Source organism: Peromyscus leucopus, chromosome 15, assembly GCF_004664715.2.
Source record: "Peromyscus leucopus breed LL Stock chromosome 15, UCI_PerLeu_2.1, whole genome shotgun sequence".
NCBI lineage: Eukaryota > Metazoa > Chordata > Mammalia > Rodentia > Cricetidae > Peromyscus > Peromyscus leucopus.
The window spans coordinates 1,554,210-1,578,990 of record NC_051076.1 but is presented as its reverse complement, the minus strand read 5'-3'; the positions used below and the strand labels follow the sequence as shown (position 1 = coordinate 1,578,990).

At 39.8% G+C, this 24,781-nt stretch overlaps 1 protein-coding gene and 1 long non-coding RNA gene across 3 annotated transcripts in view; one reads left to right on the top strand and one right to left on the bottom strand.

Annotated features, from left to right (window-relative positions):
- Positions 1-24,781, bottom strand: part of Fam81b (family with sequence similarity 81 member B) — a 79,827-nt gene that overhangs the window by 8,038 nt on the left and 47,008 nt on the right. For both annotated transcript variants that reach the window (XM_037211088.1, XM_037211089.1), the window contains one exon: positions 21,041-21,147. In XM_037211088.1, coding sequence (XP_037066983.1) covers positions 21,041-21,147 — 107 coding nt within the window. The remainder of the gene's footprint in view (positions 1-21,040; positions 21,148-24,781) is intronic.
- On the top strand, positions 936-23,865 carry LOC119089128. Its single transcript, XR_005092960.1, has 3 exons — positions 936-1,257; positions 5,010-5,126; positions 23,447-23,865. It is a non-coding gene; the product is annotated as an uncharacterized LOC119089128 (long non-coding RNA).

The following is a 24,781-nucleotide window of genomic DNA, read 5'->3' as shown; positions in this document are numbered from 1 at the left end:
GGGATTTAGTGAGTTCTGTTGCTAAACAGTACTTTATGCATTCCAGATTTTTATAAACACTCTATGAAGAGCTATTTCAATTTACAAACAAACCTGAAAAGGAAGAAAAGAGATGAGGAGAAAAACTTCCTAAGGGGCATTCTGTTTCTGGATTGCTCAGATAGCAATTTTCTGTTACAGCAGTAAAGCTACCTTGCTTTAGGCTGAGGGTGAAATTACCTGTGGAACTGTAATAAAACTCTTAGCAAAAACTTCTTGTGCAGCTATTAGGCAATATAAGGCACTTTTCCAAAGGAGCCTGTATCTTCTACTTGGTCAAAAATGGCACAGCTCTGAGCTCTGTTCCATTTCAGTTTGTATTTACCAGTGATGAAACCTCTGTCCCAAACTCCTCGGCAGTCTGAGGGTCTCCTTATCCCCCTACTATCCCCAGACTGCAAGATGGAACCTCAGTAGCAGGAAAATTGGTTTAGCTCCTTTTTACTTCAGTTCCTCTGTTCCACACTCATCACCAAACTCTTAGACAATGTTCCCCTTCTTAACTTTTTAAAGCTGTTTTAAGTTTACCATGAGCATTTTTAATGATGTCAATGTTTCTCCCTTGAATCTTAAGCACAACTGAATCTCATAAGTTATTTTTCACACCTGAAGCCATCTTGCAGTGTTGTTTTCTAAAAGTTTTTAAATGACTTGTTGATAAACAGTATTAGCATTTTAATTATCTCCTGTGAGGCAAGTTGTTTGTTCGCTCTCAGCTTTTTGGGAAGTTAATCTAAGCTTTCTAGTAGTACTTAGGAAAGAAGCTTCATTTCATTTCAAGCTGAAAAAACAGAGTTTCGGGTGGTACTGCCACTTTTAGCAGAAAAAATACATTTCCCATTGTGCATTTCTCTATATCTGCCCACTGTTCCATTAGGTACTATCTTTCAGACTTCATTTCCCAAGCTGCCTTTCTCTACATTGGAACACTACTACAAACTACCTTTCCCACAATGCTTTTCAGGTCTGACACTTCTAGTTCCCTTTACACAGGGAAAGTATAGTTTCTGCTTTTAGCACGGGAAGTTTGAGCCAAGCTTTTTGCTTTTTCACCATGGGAGATCGAGAGATTTCTGCTTCCCAGAGCTAGTGTTGCTAGGTGTTCTTCTTTCTTGACACTGTTGCCAAAGCTGAGTGTACCTGCTGTCTTTTTGTATGGGCAGGTCTTTTTGTGCCTGAAGCAAAATTCCCTCAGGGCTTGCTCTTCTGCGTTACCAGGTTAGTGAAAGAATGAAAGCACCTGAAACAAAGTTTTTCCCAGCCCTTTCGGAGAGCCTTTTCCCTGATAGACCTTTGTTTGTCCCGCTTGTTCCTTCCCCGCCAGATGCAGAGCTTCAGACGTCTCAGACCTCAGCTTTGTTCCTTTGCTAACTGCTTCTGGAGGTAGGGGCTTCTCTCCCCACTGAAACAAAACTTTTTCAGAAAGGTCCTTTCCCTGATAGAAAAGAGCTTTTCTCCTGGATAGTTGTCCTGGCTCTTCTCCTCCCCCAGCTACAAAGCCGCTGATGCCACAGATGCCGCAGACAGCTCGGCTTTACTGCTCCCTCTGCCTGACTTTCCCGTGTCTATGGCCAGGTTCTAGATGCAGGGGGATTTCTGGCTACCGTCCAAAGTAACTGGTGTTTTTCCTGGCTTGAAAGAAAGCCAGAACTTAGCAGAGAGGTTTTGCCCTGTTCCAAGAGCTTTGTTTGTTTGTTTCTTAGAGCAAATCACAGGTGATTTCCCATACTAATATCTCCAGGTGAATCTTATTTTTGCCCTTACAGAAAGAAAATCTGAGAAGCAAAGACCTGAAAAGCTTTTTGGTTTTTTAGAGCAAGAGTAAGTTTTTCCCAAGAAAGCTTTCAGTTTTTGAGAGAGAAAGACCACCACATTCTCCCAAAAACTTCTGTCAGGGAAAATTATTTCCCCAGCTGCTGGACTTAGCATTTTTGCTGTCCCCAGGCCAAAGCTTCCACTGTAATAGGTTTCCTGCCCATTTTCCCCCTCTTTGATCTTTCCCAATTTACATTCATAGCCCCATAGTTAGAGAATTAGAAACCTAGTTTGTCTGTCTTATACTTATCTTACAAACTATATTCCTTACTCTAAATTTCTTCCTACATTATTTTCCTATTTTTTTATAGATAGAATTTTAAGAGAGCAAGGAGAGAAAAGCCTTGATAGAGAAGATTCTAAGCTGCAGCTTTCTTTGGACATGCGTTCAGTACCCTCCTGTTTTTCTTTTTCTCCTGAGGATAAAACCCCCTGCCTCATTTGTCATTTTTCACTACAAAACCAGACCGTGCCAACTGCTTTCTGGCAGGGTCCAACCCCCACTTTTGCCAAGTACCCTGAATTTTTTTTTTGTCTTTGTCCTAATCCCTGTTCACTGGTGCCATCTGTGTGGGGCCATCCCACCCCTACTTTTCCTCAGGGTACTCTTGAGAAGGAACAGCAGGAAATATTAGCTAGAAAGATAGCTAGAGAGAGACAGACAGAAAACACAGGACAGCCTCTGGAGGGCTGGATCCTAATGCATCGGGCCCTGACTGTCTCTTTGAAAGGAATGCCAAGAGGTGGAGCAAAAGACCTCCCCCAAGCACAGCCAAGTGCAGATCCTCCCAGACACCTGATGACCATGCATGTGGTCAATCCATCCCCTAATACAGCCCTGCTCTGTAAAGCAAGCTCAGATATCACTAGGAAACCTACATATCTGTGGACCCCAACATATCTGTCTATTTTTATCCCAGAACCAAACTGTCTTTATCACTGTAACTCTATATAGTATTATTTGAGGTCAGGTAATACCTCAAGCATTGTTTTTATTCCTTAGGATTACACTGGCTATTTGTGTTCTTTTGTGGTTCTCTATGAATTCTTGTATTGATTTTCCTATATCTGTGAAATGTGACATGGGGATTTTGATAAGTTTTGCATTAATTCTGTTTAATATTGATTTGATAGCATAGACATTTTCACAATATTAATTCTACCTACCCAGGAGCATGAAATAATTTTTTTTTATCATTTACCTTCTGTGATTTCCTTTTTCAACATCTTGAAATCTTTGTTGTAAAAGTCTTTTATTTCTTTAATTAGACATTTTCTTAAATACTTAATTTTGGAGGGAAATATTTTTAATTCAAAAAAAGTTTCCATACAATATATCCTGATCATGGTTTTCCATCTCTCAACTCCTTCCAGATCCTCTCCACTTTTCCACCCACCCAACTCCATGCCCTTTCTCTCTCTTTCTAGAAAACAGGTATCTAAAAAATCCCAAACAAACCATAAAGCACATACACATACCACACACACACACACACACACACACACACACACACACACACACACACATGAAACACACACACAGAGAGACAAACACACACACAGACAAATACACACAACAACAAATTCCATAAAAACACAAAATTGGAAACCATAATGTACAAGCAAAAGGCTATGAAAACAAAACAAAACAAAAATGTCCAAACAAAGCAACATGATACAGAAAGTCTAAAACAGTACCATTGAGTTTGTTTTTTGCTGGCCATCTACTGCTGGGCATGGGGTCTATACTTGCATGTTGTGAATACACCCAGTAAGTTTTCTTCAGTGGAGAAAACTACTTTTTTTTTTTTTTTTTTTTTTTTTTGCAAGTGGTTGTCAATTGGAGACAGCTTCTTGGTGAGGCATGGGAGCTTATGCCCATTTCCCCTCTCATTGTTGGCACCCTGTCTAACTTGAACCTGTGCACGCCCTGTGCCTGCCTATTGCCATAGTCTCTGTGAGCTCGTTTATGTGTCATTTCTGTTGTGTATGGAAAACACTGTTTCCTTGGTGTCTCCCATTCCCTCTTGCTCTCAGAATCTTTCTACCTCCTCTTCCACATATTTCCCTGACCCCCAAAGTGAGAAGTCTGATAAAGACATCTCATTTAGGACTGAGTGTTCCAAGGTCTTTCACTCTCTGTATTTTGCCCAGTTGTGGGTCTCTGTGTTAGTTCCCATCTTACTGCAGGAGGAAGCTTCTCTGAATGAGGCATTGATCTATGGGTAGCAGAATGCCTTTCAGAGACATTTTATTACTATGTTCCTTTAGTAAAATAGTAGTTTGGTTTGTGGGGAACTTATTTTGAATGGATTATTTCCCCTAATTTCTTTCTTGGAGAGTAGCCTATTTGTATAGATGAAGGCTATTTTTTTTTTTAAGTACATACTGACTCTGTATCTTGCAACAACCTTTCTGTAAGTGTTTACTATAAGATCCAAGGGTTTTCTAGTGGACTCAATAGTTTTCTAAAGTAAAGACTCCGACTCTTGTAAGTTGGGATGGCTTGAATCCTTCCTGCTCAGTTGTTGTCCTTTTGTGTGTCTCCTTTTTTCTGGTGTTTTAGCTAAAACTGTGAACACTATGTTTTAGGGAGAGTGGATAAACATCATTGATCATTTCGGATTTTAGAGAAAATGTTCTCATTTGTCTCCGTTTGATATAATGTGGGCTACAGGTTTGCTTCACGTAGCCTTTATTATTTTGAGGTATGTTCCATCTATTCCTACCATATCCAGAACTTTTATCATAGAGGCACATTGAACTGTGTCAAATGCCCTTTTAGCACCAGTTGAAATAATTGTGTGGTTTCTGTCTTTGGGATTGGTGTATTATATTAATTGACTTACATGTGTTGAACCAACCTTGTCTTTCTGGGATGAAGCCCACTTGGTCACAAGGTGTAACCTTTTTGATGTGTTTCTGAATTCTGTTTACAAATGTTTTTTAAAGAATTTTTGCATCTATATTCATCAAAAAAATTGGTCTGGGTTCCCTGCTAACCCAAGGGCTGTTCCTGTCAGGGAAACAAATAGGCTTATGGTGGATCCACATTTCTCCTTCTGCTCCTTCAGATCTAATCCCCCAGTTTCATCCTCAGCTTTAGAGCAGCAAACCTGATGTGGTCTCTCTTTCCTCTCTGATCCCACCCCCAGCAGATCACAAAGAACTTCTCCCCGACCTCCCTTCTATCAACTCATTCCATTATCCCAGCCTCCAACACCAGCAGGCATTCACAGGGAATATATCTGCTAAGCAGGCCAGGGAAACAGGTAAGGCAACTGAAGACCTTCACCACTCCCTCCCACCTCCCCTCCGGACCCAAACCCCCAGTCTCATTCCTAGCACTGCATCAGAACACCAGGTGCACCTTCTTGTCTCCCTCCCACATCTCCTGTGGATCCCACAGACCATCCCGCCTAACCTCCCTCCAACTCCAGCAGGCACTGCCTGCTAACCCATAGGCCACATAGAAAACCAGGCAGGCTGCCTGCAGAGCTTCTCCCTCTGTTTCCCCAGCTCTAACACATCAGTCTCATTCCCAGCACTGCAGCAGAACACCTGTGGCAGCCTTCCCTGCACCTCTGTCCCGTCTCCTGTGGACCCCACAGGTTGCCCCCTTCTAACCTCCCTCCCCCCACTCATTGCTTTGTCCCGGACCCCAATCCCAGACCTCCTGCTCTCCCAAGGGCTTCTCCTTCTCCTTCCAGGGATCAAGTAGGGTGATAGTGGATCCACTCTGCTGCTTCTGCTCCTTCAAACCTAACCCCCCACTCTCATCCTCAGCTCCGTAGCAGAAGACCTGCTTTGGTCTCCCGTCCCTCTCTGACCCCATCTCCAATGGATCACAAAGACCTTTTTCTCCAACCTTGCTTCTCCCAGCTCATCCCTCTATCCAAGCCTCAAACACCAAAGGTACTATGTTTGAACACATCAGTTGAGCAGGCCAGGAAAACAGACAACACACAGGCATCACAGGGAGGAAGCAGAAACCAAGAAACACCTATACAACAAAGACAAATCCAGAAATCAGCAATAGAACCTTTAATCATCTCAAACCCATCGGCCTAACTGCCAGCATAAAAACACAATCAATAACAGTTAGGGAGAAAAATTTTCTCCACTAGAGCCCAGCTATCCTACCAAAGCAGGCCCTGAATACTCCAGCACAGCTGAAGCACAAGAAAAAGACCTTAAGACCAACCGTATGAAGATGATAGAGGTCCTTAAAGAGGAAATAAATATACCCTTTAAAAATACAGGAAAACTTAACAAATAATTGGCGGAAATCCAAGAAAACACAAACATTGGAAGAGAATAAAGCTATTCAAGACCTAAAAATGGGAATAGAATTAATAAAACACAAACTGAGGGATTTCTGGAAATGAAAATTTAGGAATTTGAACAGGAAACATAGAAGCAAGTTTCACCAAAAACAAACAAAAAAAACAAACAAACAAAAAACAAGAGATGGAAGAGAGAGTCTCAAGCATTAAAGATATGATAAAAGAAATGGATACATTGGTCAAAGAAAATATTAAAGAACACATCAAAAAGATTATCCACCATTATCAACTAGTCTTCATCCTAGAGATACAGGCATGGTTCAATATATGAAAATCAATACATGTAATCCATCAGATAGACAAAGTGAAAAAAAAAAAACAAACCACATGATCATGTCATTAGATGCAGAAAAGGTCTTTCACCAATGCCCCTTCATGACAAAAGTACTGGAGACATTAAGGATACAGGGGGCATACTTGAACATAATAAAGGTAGTTTACAGCAAGTCAATTGCCTATATGAAATTAAATAGAAACTTATAGCAATTCTACTAAAATCAGTAACAAGGCAAGGTTATTCACTCTCTCCATATCTATTCAATATAGTATTTAAACTTTTAGCTAGAGCAAAAAGCCAACCGAAGGAGATCAATGGGATATAAATTGGAAAAGAAGAAGTCAAAGTACTTTTATTTGCAGATGATATAAGTGACTCTAAAAATTCCACAGGGAAACTCCTACAGCTGATAAACACTTTCAGCAAAGTAGCTGGATACAAGACTAACTCACAAATCAGTTGATTTCCCATATACAAATGGCAAAGGGACTGAGAAAGAAATCAAGGAAACAACACCTTTCACAACAGCCTCAAATAGTATAAAATATCTCAGAGTCAGTAAAAATGACATTCTTTGGATCTCTAATTTTACTAATTTGCATTTTCTACTTTTTTTTGTCAGATTTACTAAGGGTTTGTCTATTTTACTAAATTTTTCAAAGAACCAACTCCTTGGTTGAGTTTATGTACTGTTCTCTTAATGTGGTTGATGTTTTGTGTACCTGAATAAACTGATCTGGGGGTCAGTGAACAGAACAGCCACTATATTGAACATAGGTTTAGGCAGTGGTAGCACATGCCTTTAATCCTAGCATTCCAGAGGCAGAGATCCGTCTGGATCTCTGTGAGTAGAAAACCACACTGGAAACAGCCAGGCATTGTGACACATGCCTTGAATCCTAGGAAGTGATGGCAGGAAGCAGAAAGGTATATAGGCATGAGGACCAGGAACCACAGGCTTTTTTAAAGCTTTTAGCTTTTAACAGCAGTTCAGCTGAGGCCCATTTGGATGAGGATTCAGAGGCTTTCAGTCTGAAGAAAAAAGATCAGCTGAGGAATTGGCAAGGTGAGGTTGGATGTGGCTTGTTCTGTTTCTCTGATCATTCAGAGTTCACCCCAATACCTGGCTCCAGGTTTGTTTTTATTAATAAGACCTTTTAGAAATTCATGCTACATCTTAATCTCGATTTCATTAATTTCTTCTCTAATTTTTATTATTTCTTGCTGTCTACTGTGTTTGGGACTAGCTGCTTGTTTTACAAGAGTTTTGAGGTATATCATTAGGTTATGTGATTCTTTAATATGAACACATATTGCTATACACTTTCCTTTTGGGACTGCTTTGGCTGCATCCTAGAACTTCTGATAGCATGCATTTTCTGTTCATTTGTCTCTAGGAATTTTTAAATTTCCTCTCTGATTTCTTGGATTACCCAAAGTGTGTTGTTTATTCTCCAAACGTTTTTGTGGTTTCTGTAATTTTTCTTATTGCTGACTTCTAGTTTTATTGTATTATGGTCTGGTAGGAAACAAGGAATTAGCTGGGTTTTTTTTTTTTGCAAATTTATTTTGAAACTAAAAATTTCTGTGTAGCAAAGGGAACAATAAACAGAGTTAACAGATGGCCCACAGTGTAGGAGGAAATCTTCATCAGCTACATTTCAGACAAGGGGCTAATATTCAGATTTTACAATGAATGGCAGGAATTAAATACCAAGGAAATGGAACTGTCAAACAACAAACAGGCAAATTAGCTAAATAAACAGTTTTTTTTTTAAAAAAAGAAATACAAATGGTCGGTAGCTATTTTTAATATATTCAATATCCTTAGCCATTAGGGATGGCTATCAGCAATAAATCTGACAACAAATATTGGAGAGGACATGGAGAGAAAGGAACCTTTATTTGCTGTTGGTAGAGGGTACAAATTAATACAGCCATTGTGGAAATCAGTTTGTCAATTTCTTAAAAAATTAAAAACAGGACTACCATATGACCAAGTCCTGGGCATATCCAGAGAATGCCATACTCTGTCATAAGATGTCTGCATCCTTTTGTTTATGGCTGCTTTATTCATTATAGCAAAGACTTGGAATCAGGCAACTTGTCTTCAACAGATAAATGGATAATGAAAACTTGGTATTTATGTAAAATGGAATGCTACTGAGTTCTAAAAAAATGAAGTTAAAATTTTTGTAGGAAGATTTTTTTTTTTAAGTAAATTTATTTTACAACATCATTTAGTTCAACATAATAGCCACAGATTCCCCTGTTCTCCCACTCTCGCCCCCCTCCCCCTCCCCCCATCCCACCCCCCATTCCCACCTCCTCCAGATCAAGGTCTCCCCCGAGGACCGGGATCGACCTGGTAGACTCAGTCCAGCCAGGACCAGTCCCCCCTCCCAGACCGAGCCAAGTGTCCCTGCATATGTCCCAGGATTCAAACAGCCAACTCATGCAACAAGCCCAGGACCCGGCACCAACACACGGCTGCCTCCCAAACAGATCAAGCCAAATGACTGTCTCACCCGTTCAGGGGGACTGATCCAGTTGGGGGCCCCTCAGCCTTTGGTTCATAGATCCTGTGCTTCCATTCGTTTGGCTATTTGTCCCTGTGCTTTATCCAACCCTGGCTTCAACAATTCTCGCTCATATAAACCCTCTTCTTTCTCACTAATTAGACTCCCAGTGCTCCACCAGGGGCCCAGCCGTGGATGTCTGCATCCAGATTCCTCAGACCTTCCTTGGATGGGGTTTATGGCACAACTAACAGGGTGTCTGGCCATCCCATCACCGGAGTAGGTCAGTTTCTGCCGTCTCTCGTCCATTGCCAGCAGTCTTATGTGGCGGTATCTTTGTGGATCTCCGTGGGCCTCCCTAGCTCTCTGCTTCCTCCCCTTCTCATGTGGTCTTCATTTACCATGGTCTCCTATTCGTTGTTCTCCCTCTCTTTTCTTGATCCAGCTAGGATCTCCCACTCTCTTTCCCTCGACCGTCGCTCTTCATTGTTCCCACTCATGACCAGGCTGTTCATGTAGATCTCATCCATTTCTCCATGTCTTTTTTGGGGTCCCGTTTTCCAGGTAGCCTCACTGGTGATGTGAGTAGCAGTTCAGTCATCCTTGTTCCACATCTAGTATCTTCCTATGAGTGGGTACATACCATATTTGTCTTTCTGAGTCTGGGTCACCTCACTCAGGATGATTTTTTCTAGATCCATCCATTTGTCTGCAAACCGTATGATGTCATTGTTTTTCTCTGCTGAGTAGTATTCCATTGTGTATATGTGCCACAATTTATTTATCCATTCTTCAGTTGAAGGGCATCTAGGTTGTTTCCAGGTTTTGGCTATTACAAACAATGCTGATATGAACATAGCTGAGCAAGTGCTCTTGTGGTATGATTGAGCATTTCTTGGGTATATGCCCAAAAGTGGTATAGCTGGATCTTGGGGGAGATTGATTCCCAATTTTCTAAGAAAGCGCCATATTGATTTCCAAAGTGGTTGTACAAGCTTGCATTCCCACCAGCAGTGGAGGAGAGTTCCTCTAGCTCCACAACCTCTCCAGCATAAAGTGTCTTCAGTGTTTTTGATCTTAGCCATTCTGACAGGCGTAAGGTGGTATCTCAGAGTTGTTTTGATTTGCATTTCCCTGATGATTAGGGATGTTGAGCAATTCCTTAAATGTCTTTCAGCCATTTGGGTTTCCTCTGTTGAGAATTCTCTGTTTAATTCTAAAGCCCATTTCTCAATTGGACTGTTGGTCGTTTTGATGTCTAATTTCTTGATTCTTAATTTCTTAGTCCTCTGTCACCTGTGGGGTTGGTGAAGATCTTTTCCCATTCAGTAGGCTGTCGCTTTGCCTTGTTGACCGTATCCTTTGCTCTACAAAAGCTTCTCAGTTTCAGGAGGTCCCATTGATTGATTGTTTGTCTCAGTGTCTGCGCTACTGGTGTTATATTTAGGAAGTGATCTCCTATGCCAATGCGTTCAAGATTACTTCCTACTTTCTCTTCTAGCAGGTTTAGAGTAGCTGGATTTATGTTGAGGTCTTTGATCCACTTGGACTTAAGTTTTGTGCACGGTGACAGATATGGATCTATTTGCAGCCTTCTACACGTTGATATCCAGTTATGCCAGCACCATTTGTTGAAGATGCTTTCTTTTTTCCATTGTACACTTTTGGCTTCTTTGTCAAAAATTGTATGTCCATAGGTGTGTGGGTTAATGTCAGGGTCTTCAATTCGATTCCATTGGTCCACATGTTGGTTTTTATGCCAATACCAAGCTGTTTTTATTATTGTAGCTCTATAGTAGAGCTTGAAGTTAGGGATTGTGATGCCTCCAGAAGTTGTTTTATTGTACAGGTTTCTTTTAGCTATTCTGGGTTTTTTGTTTTTCCATATGAAGTTGAATATTATTCTTTCCAGGTCTGTGAAGAATTGTGTTGGTATTTTGATGGGGATTGCATTGAATCTGTAGATTGCTTTTGGTAAGATTGCCATTTTTACTATGTTAACCCTGCCTATCCATGAGCATGGGAGATCTTTCCATTTTCTGACATCTTCTTCAATTTCTTTTTTCAGGGACTTAAAGTTCTTGTCATATAGGTCCTTCACTTGCTTGGTTAGTGTTACCCCAAGGTATTTTATGTCATTTTTGGCTATTGTAAAGGGTGATGTATCTCTAATTGCCTTCTCATCTTCTTTGTCCATTGTATATAGGAAGGCTACTGATTTTTTTGAGTTGATCTTTTATCCTGCTATGTTGCTGAAGGTGTTTATAAGCTTTATCAATTCCTGGGTGGAATCTTTGGGGTCACTCAAGTATACTATCATGTCATCTGCAAATAGGGGAAAGCTTGACTTCTTCCTTTCCAATTTGTATCCCCTTAATCTCCTTATGTTGTCTTATTGCTCTGGCTAGAACTTCAAGTACTATATTGAATAAGTATGGGGAGAGTGGACAGCCTTGCCTCGTTCCTGATTTTAGTGGAATTGCTTTGAGTTTCTCTCCATTTAATTTGATGTTGGCTGTTGGTTTGCTATATATTGCCTTTATTATGTTTAGGTATGTTCCCCGTATTCCTGATCGCTCCAAGACTTTTATAATGAAGGGGTGCTGGATTTTGTCAAATGCCTTTTCTGCATCTAGTGAGATGATCATGTGGTTTTTTTCTTTGAGTTTGTTTATATGGTGTATTACGTTGATGGACTTTCGTATGTTGAACCACCCTTTCATCCCTGGGATGAAGCCTACTTGATCATGGTGGATAATTGTTCTGATGTGTTCTTGGAGTCTGTTTGCAAATATTTTATTGAGTATTTTTGCATCAATGTTCATGAGGGAGATCGGTCTGTAGTTCTCTTTCTTTGTTGTATCCTTGTTTGGTTTAGGAATCAGGGTAATTGTAGCCTCATAAAAGGAGTTTGGTAATGTTCCTTCTGTTTCTATTATGTGGAACAATTTAGAGAGTATTGGTATTAACTCTTCTTTGAAGATCTGGTAGAATTCTGTGCTGAAACCATCTGGTCCTGGGCTTTTTTTGGTTGGGAGACTTTTAATGACTGTTTCTATTTCCTTAGGGGTTATTGGGCTATTTAAATAGTTTATCTGGTCTTGATTTAACTTAGGTATGTGGTACTTATCCAGAAAAATGTCCATTTCTTTTAGGTTTTCCAGTTTTGTGGAGTAGAGGTTTTTGAAATATGACCTTATAATTCTCTGGATTTCCTCAATGTCTGTTGTTATGTCCCCCTTTTCATTTCTGATTTTGTTGATTTGGATTCTCTCTCTCTGTCTTTTGGTTAGTTTGGATAAGGGCTTGTCTATCTTGTTGATTTTCTCAAAGAACCAACTCTTTGTTTCATTAATTTTTTGTATTATTCTCTTAGTTTCTAATTTATTAATTTCCCCTCTCACTTTGATAATTTCCTGGCGTCTATTCTTCCTGGGAGACTTTGCTTCTTCTTGTTCTAGAGCTTTCAGGTGTGCTGTTAAGTCACTAGTGTGAGATTTCTCCAACTTCTTTATGTGTGCATTTAGTGCTATGAATTTCCCTCTTAGCACTGCTTTCATAGTGTCCCATAAGTTTGGGTATGTGGTTTCTTCATTTTCATTGATCTCTAGGAAGTCTTTAATTTCTTTCTTTATTTCTTCCTTAACCCATTGGTGATTTAGTTGAGCATTATTCAGTTACCATGAGAAAGTAGGTTTTCTGTAGTTTTTGTTGTTGTTGAGATCTAACTTTAACCCATGGTGGTCTGATAGAACACAGGAGGTTATTCTAATTGTTTTGTATCTGTTGAGATATGCTTTGTGGCCAAGTATGTGGTCAATTTTAGAGAAAGTTCCATGGGGTGCTGAGAAGAATGTATATTCTTTCTTGTTAGGATGGAATGTTCTGTAGATATCTATTAGGTCCAATTGGGTCATGATATCAGTTAAGTCCTTTATTTCTCTGTTAAGTTTCGATTTGGGAGATCTGTCCAGTGGTGAAAGTGGGGTGTTGAGATCTCCCACTATTAATGTGTGGGGTTTTATATGTGGTTTAAGCTTTAGTAATGTTTCTTTTACATATGTGGGTGCCCTTGTGTTTGGGGCATAAATGTTCAGTATTGAAACTTCATCTTGGTGGATCTTTCCTGTGATGAATATGTAATGTCCTTCTTTATCTCTTTTGATTGATTTTAGTTTGAAGTCTATTTTGTTGGATATCAGTATGGCTACCCCTGCTTGTTTCTTAAGACCATTTGATTGGAAAGTCTTTTCCCAGCCTTTTATTCTTAGGTAGTGTCTGTCTTTGAATTTGAGATGTGTTTCTTGTATGCAGCAGAAAGTTGGGTTCTGCTTTCGTATCCATTCTGTAAGTCTATGTCTTTTTATAGGTGAATTAAGTCCGTTGATATTAAGGGATATTAACGACCAGTGATTGTTCATCCCTGTCATTTTTGGTGGTAGTGTGTGTGTACTTCCCTTCTTTGGGGTTTACTGTTGTGGCTTTATCTATTGCCTGTGTTTTCGAGTGTGTATCTGACTTCCTTCGGTTGGAATTTTCCTTCTAGTGCTTTCTGTAGGGCTGGGTTTGTGGATAGGTATTGTTTAAATCTGGCTTTGTCTTCGAATGTCTTGTTCCTTCCGTCTATGATGATTGAAAGTTTTGCTGGGTATATTAGTCTGGGCTGACATCCATGGTTTCTTAGTGTCTGCATTACATCTGTCCAGGTCCTTCTGGCTTTCAAAGTCTCCATTGAGAAATCGGGTATTATTCTGATGGGTTTACCTTTATAGGTCACTTGGCCTTTTTCCTTGGCTGCTCTTAATATTCTTTCTTTATTCTGTACATTTAGTTGTTTAATTATTATGTGTCGAGGGGACTTTTTTTGGGGGTCTAGTCTGTTTGGTGTTCTATAGGCTTCTTGTATCTTCATAGGCATTTCCTTCTTTAAGTTGGGAAAGTTTTCTTCTATAATTTTGTTGAATATATTTTCTGTGCCTTTGAGTTGGTATTCTTCACCTTCTTCTATCCCTATAATTCGTAGGTTTGGTCTTTTCATGGTGTCCCAGATTTCTTGGACATTTTGGTTCATGACTTTGTTGGCTTTAGTGTTTCCTTCGACTGATGAAACTATTTCTTCTACTGTATCTTCAATGCCAGAAATCCTCTCTTCCACCTCTTGCATTCTGTTGGTTATACTTGCATCCGAAGTTCCTGATCTTTTACTCAGGGTTTCTATTTCCAGCATTCCCTCTGTTTGTGTCTTCTTTATTTTTTCAATTTCCTTTTTCAGTTCTTGGACTGTTTCCTTTGTTTGTTTCATTGCTTTTTCATGATTTTCTTTCAGTGCTTTATTGTTTTCTTCCAGGACTTTAATGTTTTCTTCCAGGACTTTAATGTTTTCTTCCAGGACTTTATTATTTTCTTGGAGGGCTTTATTGTTTTCTTCTAATTTGTTTGCTCTTTCCTCTAGTTGTTTATAGCATTCTTCCAATTTCCTTGTCTTTTCCTCTACACAAGCCTCTACCTTCTTCATGAAGTTACTCATAAGGCTACTTTCTTCTGCTTCTTGCAATTTTTGGTGTTCAGGTCTAGATGTTGGAGGCGGGCTAGGTTCTGGTGATGCTGTATTGCTCTTCATTTTGCTGTATGTACTTCTGCCTTGACGTCTGCCCATCTCCTTGTGGTTCCTTCTTCGTCTTATCAGTGTACTTGTTTCAGAAAGAGCTGACAGATTCAGGAAGACTCTCTCTTTTGTCCAAAAGGGAGTTCTCTTGTCCAACTCTCTGGTCCAGAAGGGAAGTCCGGGGCAGGCTCTGGTCCAGAATGGCAATCAGGGGCAGGCTGGGAGCTGGGGGCCGGTCTCTAAGTCTCAGGAAGTGCATTTTTGTAGGAAGATTAATGGACTTAGAATGTTTGTTATTAAGCAAGGTCACATGATCTCAGAAAGAAACTGCATGTTGTCTCTCATATACAAAATTTAACCAATAATATATGCATATATGTAAACAAATGTACATATGGGTGCAGTGTAATAGAAAGAAAGAAGAACAAGAATGTAAATATAAGGGGGTGATGAAGAAGGACAAGATGCAGGTAATGGACACAAGTTATGAAAGAGTGTATAAAGCTCATTGTTTTTCTAGTTTTGATTCTGTCATGGAATTTTTGGTTTTGGTAGTAGATAAATGCATAAAGTATATTCAATAGTGAAATTACAAAATTTAATGTGAAGTTCTACAGTGTCTGTTCCCAATGCCTATTCTAACTATATGAAAGTCCACTGAGATGTATAGACTTTGAATATGGTTAATTTGGGTATGTGAAATTTTTATTTATTTGCAAACCTTTTTAATATGTTTTATAAAATACCTTATAAAATGGACAGAAAAAACTTGTCAAGCTATTTAGAAACCTAATATGCTTTTACTTTCATCTTCTTTTCTCTGTCTGGGGGAAGTAATTAATTGTTATGGTTTACAGGGACAGTAAATCCCAGGTAATCAATAATCTTACAACTGAGAACTGAGACTTTAGGCTTACTTTTGCTTGTAATGAATGTTAGCATTTGTTCCCTTATCACATATACAGTATGAATGTCTCTCTGAACAAGAAAACAAAAACTATGCCCAAGTAGCATCTTCTAGAAGGGTGTGTTGCTAGTTGAAATTCTGAAATTAAAATAAAGCCAAAAACACAATTACTATTGCGACCTCTTTATTAAGGCCAGCCTTCAACTGGAAAATGACTTTCCTGTTAACATTGGAAATCAGACTCCATCTGCTGGTAATATATAAAACAGAACAGCATTTTAAAAGGCGTTTTCCTTCAAAGATAAAGTAAAAATAAGTTTGTGTAAATGTTTTGCTTAGAGTTTTCTCTAACATCATGAATATGATTTGCCCTAATTCTATAGATTATAGAAGTAATAGTTAAAAATTGCAATATTATTAATTCATGTATATGACATTTACAGTTTAGTTACCATATCACCTAGACTACTGGATTTGGGAGTAGTTCAACTATAAGTAGATAGATAGATAGATAGATAGATAGATAGATAGATAGTAAATAGATTATACCATAGGTAGGTAGATGTATATAGAGATAGACAGACAGACAGACAATAGGTAGGTTGGTAGGTAGATGGCCCTTTTAAAATTTTTCTTAAAAGACAAAAGTCAGACTTTTAAATATAGCCAGAGTCCTCAGTAGGACAATGCAAGCTACTCATTTTGTTCTTGTTGAATTTTTATGTAGATGAAACAAAGGCTAACTCTCACTCCCAGCGTAGTTCTAGGAAGACTTAATTGGAACTGAAGGTACAGCAGTGGCCAGCCAGAGCTGTGGTGAGGCCAGTGGTGCAGATGCCTTGGTTATGGTTGGCATATTTAAACCACATAGCTCTGTTCTGAGTCAGTGTTACCAGGGCCACTAACACCCCAAATGCAATGTTTTGCAATGTCTTTCCCTAAACAATTCATTGAATGAACGTTTTTAGAAGATTTAAAGTTTTTTTTTTTTCCTCCGGTTTTTCGAGACAGGGTTTCTCTGTGTAGCTTTGCGCCTTTCCTGGATCTCTCTCTGTAGACCAGGCTGGCCTCAAACTCACAGAGATCAACCTGGCTCTGCCTCCTGAGTGCTGGGATTAAAGGTGTACACCACCACCGCCCGACAGTTTTTTTTAAAACTCAGACTGTGGCTTTGACAAATTGAATTTAAAAAATTAAAAAGAAAGAAAAGAGAAGGAAAAAAAAGCAATGGATTGTTGTGAACTTATAAACATAGAAGATACTTTCACTTTTTGTAATTATATTTTTTACATGTGTATGGTAGACTATGTGCTATTTCTTTGAAGATTGAGTCAGTTTTGAACCTCATGTCAGAAGTGAGAATTTAATTCTAACAAATATATTTTTTCTCCTTAGTTCATTCCTTTAAGTACAGTTCCCTTAAACTAATTTATGTTAAGAGGCAGAGATGTGTTACTATATTATCCATCAAGTGTATATAAGGCCCTGGGTTTGATCTCCAGCACTGGACCAAATAAACAAACAAATACTAAATCAATGTCTTAGAGGCATCATGTGCTGATAGTAACTTTGGAGTTAGACACTACTTGTGTGATTTGGGCTGGCTACTTCAAAACAATAATTCAAAATGTCCTGTCCGTCTTTTGAGTAGTGATAAGACTTGCCATGAAGGGCTGGGTGTGCTGCGCGTCTTGAGGGCCTAGGGCCTGATAGGTTTCTGTAAAGGATTACTATGTTTTCATGTCTGTCTGGCCTGATAGGTTTCTGTAAAGGAGTACTATGTTTTCATGTCTGTCTGGCCTGATAGGTTTCTGTAAAGGAGTGCTATGTTTTCATGTCTGTCTATGTCATTCGACACTGACTGACTCTTCTTTTACCTGTGTTTAGCTTTTCACTTACCTATGCTTTCTTCCCACCTGTGTGTGTAGGATAAGTTACACATGTAATTCTCAAAGCTCCCCCATTCATTCATTGGCTTCCTGTTGTGTTTGAATATGTGGTGTGCTAAGTAAACAAAGATGGGTGTCACACAGTCCTGTTTTGGAAACTTTTCAATTTTCTACCACGACACCATTTTTGAAGTTTGGTGATGAGACTGGACTTCATGCTTTTACATCGCTGACCTAATGACCTTTTCTTTTCTTACAAATTGCTGTCTGCTAAGCAGTGAGAACTACTCAGAGAGTGACTGCCCCTGACAAACGGTATTAAAAGATGGCTGCTTCTCATGATGGGTATAGTTTTGCCATATAAACATTAAATTGTTCACTAGGGATATTTCTTTGCTGAACAGCTGACTAAGCTGCCTTAGGAAGGAGGTGGCTCTGGGGAACTCCCATGCCTGTGTCTCCTGTTAGATCTAGAAATAGGTGGCAACATGGTAGGCATCACCAGGAAGCCCACACACAACATGGAGGCTTCTAAGTTCAATTAAAATATGTTCAACTGACAGAAAAATTTGTTACAGTCTCTAAATGTGAAGTTGCTTATTTAAACTTAGCCTTAAGGTCACTAAAATATTTTTGTTGAAGCCACGTCCCTCGTTCAGAGACATTGCTTCTTTTAAAGAGAGAAAAGCAAAATCCACACGTAATTCACTCAAAATGTAAATGTATACGTCTCAGCAGTCTAACATCAGCAGTGAACGGCATGCTTTTGGAAAGCTGCAGAAGTTCTTCCTGTTGTTTAAAAGCAGCTTTGACAGATGCTGAAATCTAACACACCAGGGTAAAGCAGAGATGCTGTAAACAGCCAGCCCACCTTACTTTGCATTTATTCAAAAGCATTTGTAACACACACCTCAGTCAAAACGATAACAGCCCTAATGGGAAGGAACCCTGTGCGTTGCTAAGAAAATGATTTTAAAATTTTGATGCGAAATTTGGCAATTAAGAATAGTCAAATCACAGAAAAAGGAAACTCAAACACTGAAGACGATGGACATTAAAAACACACACTTTTTTTCGTCTGGTAGGCTGCAAACATTACAAGGGAAGCATGCCTGGTTCTGATGAGAGCATATGGAAAGACCTCTGTGTACACTGCTCATAAAATACTATTTAAGACAGAAACTTATAACTAGTTACCTGTGTACAAGTTCACTGAGATGTAGACTTTGGGTCTGCTTAACTTCACTGTATGCTGTTTTTTTATTTGCAAGTTCCTTATAATAAAGTTTTTTTAAAATACATATTTGATCTAGAAAGTATTATTTTACCATGCTAATTAAATCTTAAAGTTAATGTGCAAAGTAATAGGCTTCACTATGGCATTTTTGTACTTAAATGTCATTATACTTTGGGTTTTTGTTTTTGTTTTTGTTTTCCAAGACAGGGTTTCTCTGTGTAAGCCTGGCTGTCCTGGAACTTGCTCTGTAGACCAGGCTGGCCTTGAACTCACAGAGATCTGCCTCTGCCTCCTGAGTGCTGGGGTTAAAGGTGTGCTCTTCTTTTTTATGCCTGTCCTTCGCTCTTCTTCCCCTCCTCTTTATGGTCTCTTTCCTCCATCCAAACGGTCTTCCTTCTGCTGTCACAGCGCCGGATTCCATTATCTCCTCTCTTTCCACACCCGAACACCTTTTCCTCCTTATCATTGTGCCCTTCCTATTTCCTGACCTGAAAAGCTTGCATGCGCATGTGTGTGTGCGCACGCGCGCGCGCACACACACACACGCACATGAACAAACACACACACACATGAACACAACACACACACACACACACACACACACATGCACATACACACTCTCTCACACACACGAACACATGCACATACACACTCACACACACACTCTCACACACATGACCACATGAACACACAAACACACTCACACACACTAATACATGCACACATACACTTACACACACCACACACCCACACAGACACACTCTCACGCACATGTGCGCAGACCCAGATTTTGCATATGACAGAAAATATGCAACGTTTGTCTTTCTGAGTATGGCTTATTGCACTTAACATAATCATCTCCCATTCCACTTCCCCATAAATTTCATGATTTCATTTTTTTCTTTACGACTGAAAGAAATTCCACTGTGCATGCACTATATTTTCTTTATCCTTCATGTACTGATGGAGATCTAGTCTCATTCCATTTTTTAACTGTTGTGAAGAGAGCAGTGATAACCACGAGCATGTGAGCATGTCTGTGTATCTTGACTGAGCACCCTTTAGGCGTATATACTCAAGAGTGGAATAGCAGGTTCATGGGGTACTTCTGTTTTTAGTGTTTTTAGGGACCCCCATGCTAACTTCCATAGTGGCTATAAAAGTTCACAGTTTAAATTGTATATATAGAAGTGTTTGCACTTTCACTTTTCCTTTGAATATTTTTCTTTTCCTTAATCTGAAAGTAAAGGGATTAGATCAACCACATAGCTGCTTACCGAGTAGTCTCATTGGATGGGAGCTTCTGAATCTGAAAATGTCATAAATTTGAAGAAATGGATTTCTCCCTTTACTTGAGAAATCTATGTATCCAAGTTTTAGCAATAACTCACCTATCATCATTTTTAGGGTACACACATTTCCATTTTAACATGGTGAAAGTAAAGTGCATTCACATTATGGCACATTATAGTTTCCTAGCTTTGGTTTGGAGGTAACAAATACCATGGTGTCTTTTATGGTCAGTGGTAATACAAAAGGCATGTGGAGAATGGAGAAAAATGGTATTTTCAGGTAGTGTGGGACAGAGAGGGAAATGAACAAGGTACAAAGAATGGTAAGATCAGAGTATCCATGTAACTAGAATTTTCCTTTGTGCTCTATTCCTGGGACACAATGGTCATTTAAACAGGAAAGGAGCCTTGAGAATGATGGCAGTCATTCAAACACTTGTTTAATCCTCTTTATTACTCCCTCTTTCAAGTAGGGGAAAATTCAGTTTGGAAGGAGTAAAGACCAGTTCCAGAAAGGGCAATGTAAAGTAGCAACTGCAAGGCCGTGGAGGAAGCATAAATAAACCAAAATTGTTTTAAAGCACATCAGATAATTTTTCATAATCAACTTGTGTCCAGTAGAACCTTACATTGATATATTTTAATATAATATTGGTAGAAAATTAAAATTAAGCTCTAGGAAGTTTTAGAGTGAGTTTTGCATATCAGCCAGTATGCAAAGAAAACAGCTAAATTAATATTCATGGGCTGTTGAGATGACTCAGTTGATAAAGGTGTTTGGCACCAAGCCTGATGACCCAAGTTGACCCCTGGGATCCACATGGTGAAAGGAGAGAATCAATCCTGTGATTGCCATGCACACCTTCATAAATAAATAACTGTAATAATTTGAAATTTAAATAATTTAATTATGTTAAAATTAAAATTCACATTTATTCTCTTATGAACATTGTATAAATTACCTTAGTGTGGAATGTCTTCTGAGTTGATTTGCTACTTTATTTTTTGTCCAGGCTCAAATTCCTGGAATACGTTTTATTTATTGCCAGTAATTTTATTATACAAACTTTTTTGAAATTCACTGAACAGAATTTAAAATCATCTATTTACTTACTTGAATTCCAAGAGGTTCATTTCATGTCGATAATCTCCCTGAACCATCTTTAAGTTTGAGGTGTGCTCTGAAGTAGATGCCTCTATCTTTCCTAAGAGCTGTGTTACCTAAGGGAAGAACAAGATGTCTGTGTGTGAGAGCAAAGCCACCAGCCTGCATGCACACATGCACACACACACCATTTCTTTCTAAAGAAGCCTAGAGCTCATCTGAATTAGAAAATGATTCGCTTGCCAGGAGACCAAGTCAGTCATCCTCAGACCTGCTACACTCCTATTACCCCAGACCCAGTTCTCAGGGTAGTTCTTAGCACTGCAATAGAACAACAGCTGCAGCTCCCATCACCACCACCCATGCCTCATGTGGATCCCACAAACCATCTCTCCCTGCCCTTCCCACCACTATCCCCCAACTCGGGCAGACACTCCCTGCTCAACCACAAGCCATGCCTGCCAGAAGAGAAGTAGGCTGTCCTTGTACCTTCCCCACTCCTCTGTTATCCAAGAACCGATTCCCAGGGTTGCCCCTTGTACTGGAACAGAACACCACTGGCAGCTTCCCCTTTCCTCTGTCCTTGCCCATGTACATCCCTTGGACCATGTCTCCACAGCCTACCCTTCCCACAGCTTCCAACACCAGCAAACAGCCCCACTGCCCTATAGAATATTATTTTAAGATGTGTTACAATTGTTTATGCTGTGGAACATTTGTTTAATGATGCAAAGATGTGTTGCATTCTTTTATGCTGCATTTGTTTAACTTTGTAAAGCTGTGTTACTGTGCCTGTCTAAAATACCTGATAGTCTAATAAAGAGCTGAATGGTCAATAGCAAGGCAGGAGAAAGGATAGGTGGGGCTGGCAGAGAGAGAATAAATAGGAGAAATCTGGGAGAAAAGATCAAGCGAGAAGGGAGGAGAATATCAGGGACCAGCCACGCAGCTACATAGCCAGCCATAGAATAAGAGTGAAAGTAAGATATACTGAAGTAAGAGAAAGACAAAAACCCAGAGGCAAAATATAGATGGGATAATTTAAAGTTAAGAAAAGCTGACTAGAAACAAGCCAAGCTAAGGCTGGGTATTTATAAGTAAGAATAAGCCTCTGTGTGCAATTTATTTGGGAGCTGGGTGGTGAGACCCCGAAAAGAGTAAAAGAGAAAAAACAACTACACCCCACCCCGTGAACACACCAACAGAGAGCCAAGTAAAACAGGCACAACACTCAGCCAACACACTCTCCAGAGGAAACAGAAGCCAAGGAATAAAACTCTCACCCAACCAAGACAAACCTAGAAGTCAGCACCAGACCTATAATCACCCCAAACTCAGATGCCTAGACACTACTAGCATTCAGATCCACCCCTTGGGGACGTGGCTAATACCTTGGCCCACTCAGAGTCCTAACAACATCAAGAGCTCATTGCTATGTGGTCTCTCTGCGCATTTGCAAAGTTCCCTCATAAAAGGTGAGGCCCTGCCCTCCTTCTCTCTCTTCTTCTCTCCTCAGCACTCCCTGTTCTCTCTCTTTCTCTTTCTCTTTCTCTCCTCTCTCTCTCTCTCTCTCTCTCTCTCTCTCTCTCTCTCTCCTGGGGTGGCTGTCTATGTAGCTAGCAAGTAAGTCTTTGTCACTTTCAATCACTAACTCAGGTAAAATTTATCCTTCTCAGAGCTCTGAAGCTGTTTGACAATGCTTCTGCTCATTCACTTATCCTTCTCAGATCTGATGATGTTTGATGACCAGAGACCTTTAGATTTGCCAGTTAACAGCTCTCTCCCTCCTCCACATTAGAGAGGGTATGGAATCTTCCCAGCCTTTTGCTATGACGCCAAGATATAAATCTGTTCTAGTTGTTTTACAAATTTGCAGATTCCCACACAGGTCCATCCCCCCCATGAGACTCATGTCAAGACAAACCTACAGGGGGTCTTCCAGATACATCAGCCCCTGTACCAGCTCCAAGGATGACAACTGGGTGAATATTGGCAGGTTAACTTCACCCACATGCCTACTCATAAAATCTCCATTATCTCCTAACTAGTTGACACTTTTACAGGACAAATAGAGGCATTTTCCACCTCCAGAGAAACAGCAGATGTGATGACTCAGGTACTCCTGAAGAATGCATCATCCCTCAGTTTGGTGTGCCATCTCCCAAGCTCCTGGGACTTCACTGCTGATACCACCTCTCCAGGCTCAAGTGGGCACCTACCCAGCAACCAGAATCTGGTTTTACAAGATGTTCCAATGAAGGGCACATCTGCTCTCATGTCTCACTCATTCACCCTTGCCTCTTCTGTACAACCAGGGAACTTCTCTGTTCCATGCTTTCTGGCAGTTATCACTCTTCCCATAACTAGCCCCACTCACGGAACCAATGATAACAATCTATTTTTTTTTTCTCCTAGCAATCTGCCTTCTCAGCTCCTTCAAGGAAGAGATGCCTGAGGTCTCCATGATGACAGCTAATTGAATGCTCCCCGACTCCCAATTTCTCCCTCTCCACTTCATCACAAATCAGCAGGAAGCAGTCTTGAGAATTTGGCGCCTCTCATTCCTGCCATCCATAATTTACCCTTTTTATAATGATCAAAAATGAGGGATGTTAACATTCAGACTAGCCCTTGGAGGCCTGGTCAATATGTAGGCAATACCTTGTCCTGCTCAGGGCCCTGACAACATCATGCACTCATTGCTACATGACTTCTCTGTGCATGCATGAAGTCCCCACATAAAAGGTGGGCCCACTGCTCACCTTCTCTCTTTTCTCTCTTCTTCTCTCTTTAGCCCCCTGCCTGTTCTCTTTCCCTCTCTTCCTCCCTCCTTGTCGCTCTCTTTTCCTCTCTTTCTTTCTCTTCCCATGAGGCAGCTCTGTGTTCCCTTTTCTTCTCCTCTCTCCCTTCCTTCTTCACTACTAATAAAACTCTCCATGTGAACACCATCTGCATGGTGTGAGTGACTTTCTGCTGTGCCCTCTGGCTCTACTCACCAAGACTGCTTGCCTTGCCTTTTTATAATACAATAGACACCAGTGTAAGAAGAGTCAATAACAGCCAGGGTAGTGTGTCTCCACCAGAGTTCAGCTATCCCACCACAACAGGCCCTGAATATTCCAACGTAGCTGAAACACAAGAAAAAGACCTTAAAATCAACTATGATGGTTTTTACCAAGATGGTTTTGACCAAGATGATAGAGGTCCTTAAAGAGGAAATGAATAAACCCCTTAAAGCAATCCAGGAAAACAGAAACAAACAATTGGAGGAAATGAATAAATCTCTTTTCAAAAGTCAAGAAAAAACAAACAGCTGTAAGAAACAAATACAAGTGTTCAAGACTTGAAAATGAAAATAGAAACAATAAAGAAAACAGAAAATGAAGAAGTCCTGGAAATGAAAAATTTAGGAATGTGAACAGGAACCATAGAGGCAAGATTCACCAATAGAATATAAGAGATGGAAGAGAAAAATCTCAAGCATTGAAGATATGATAGAATAAATGCATATATCAGTAAAAGAAAATATTAAATCTAAAAAACTCCTGACACAAACATCTAGGAAATCTGGAACACTACAAAAAGACCAACTCTACAAATAATAGGAATAGAGGAAGAAGAATTCCAGCTCAAAGACCCTGAAAATATTTTCAACAAAATAATAGAAGAAAATTTTCCTAACCAAAAGAAGGGGATTCTATAAAGGCACAAGAAGCATATACCATACCAAATAGATTGAAGTAGAAAAGA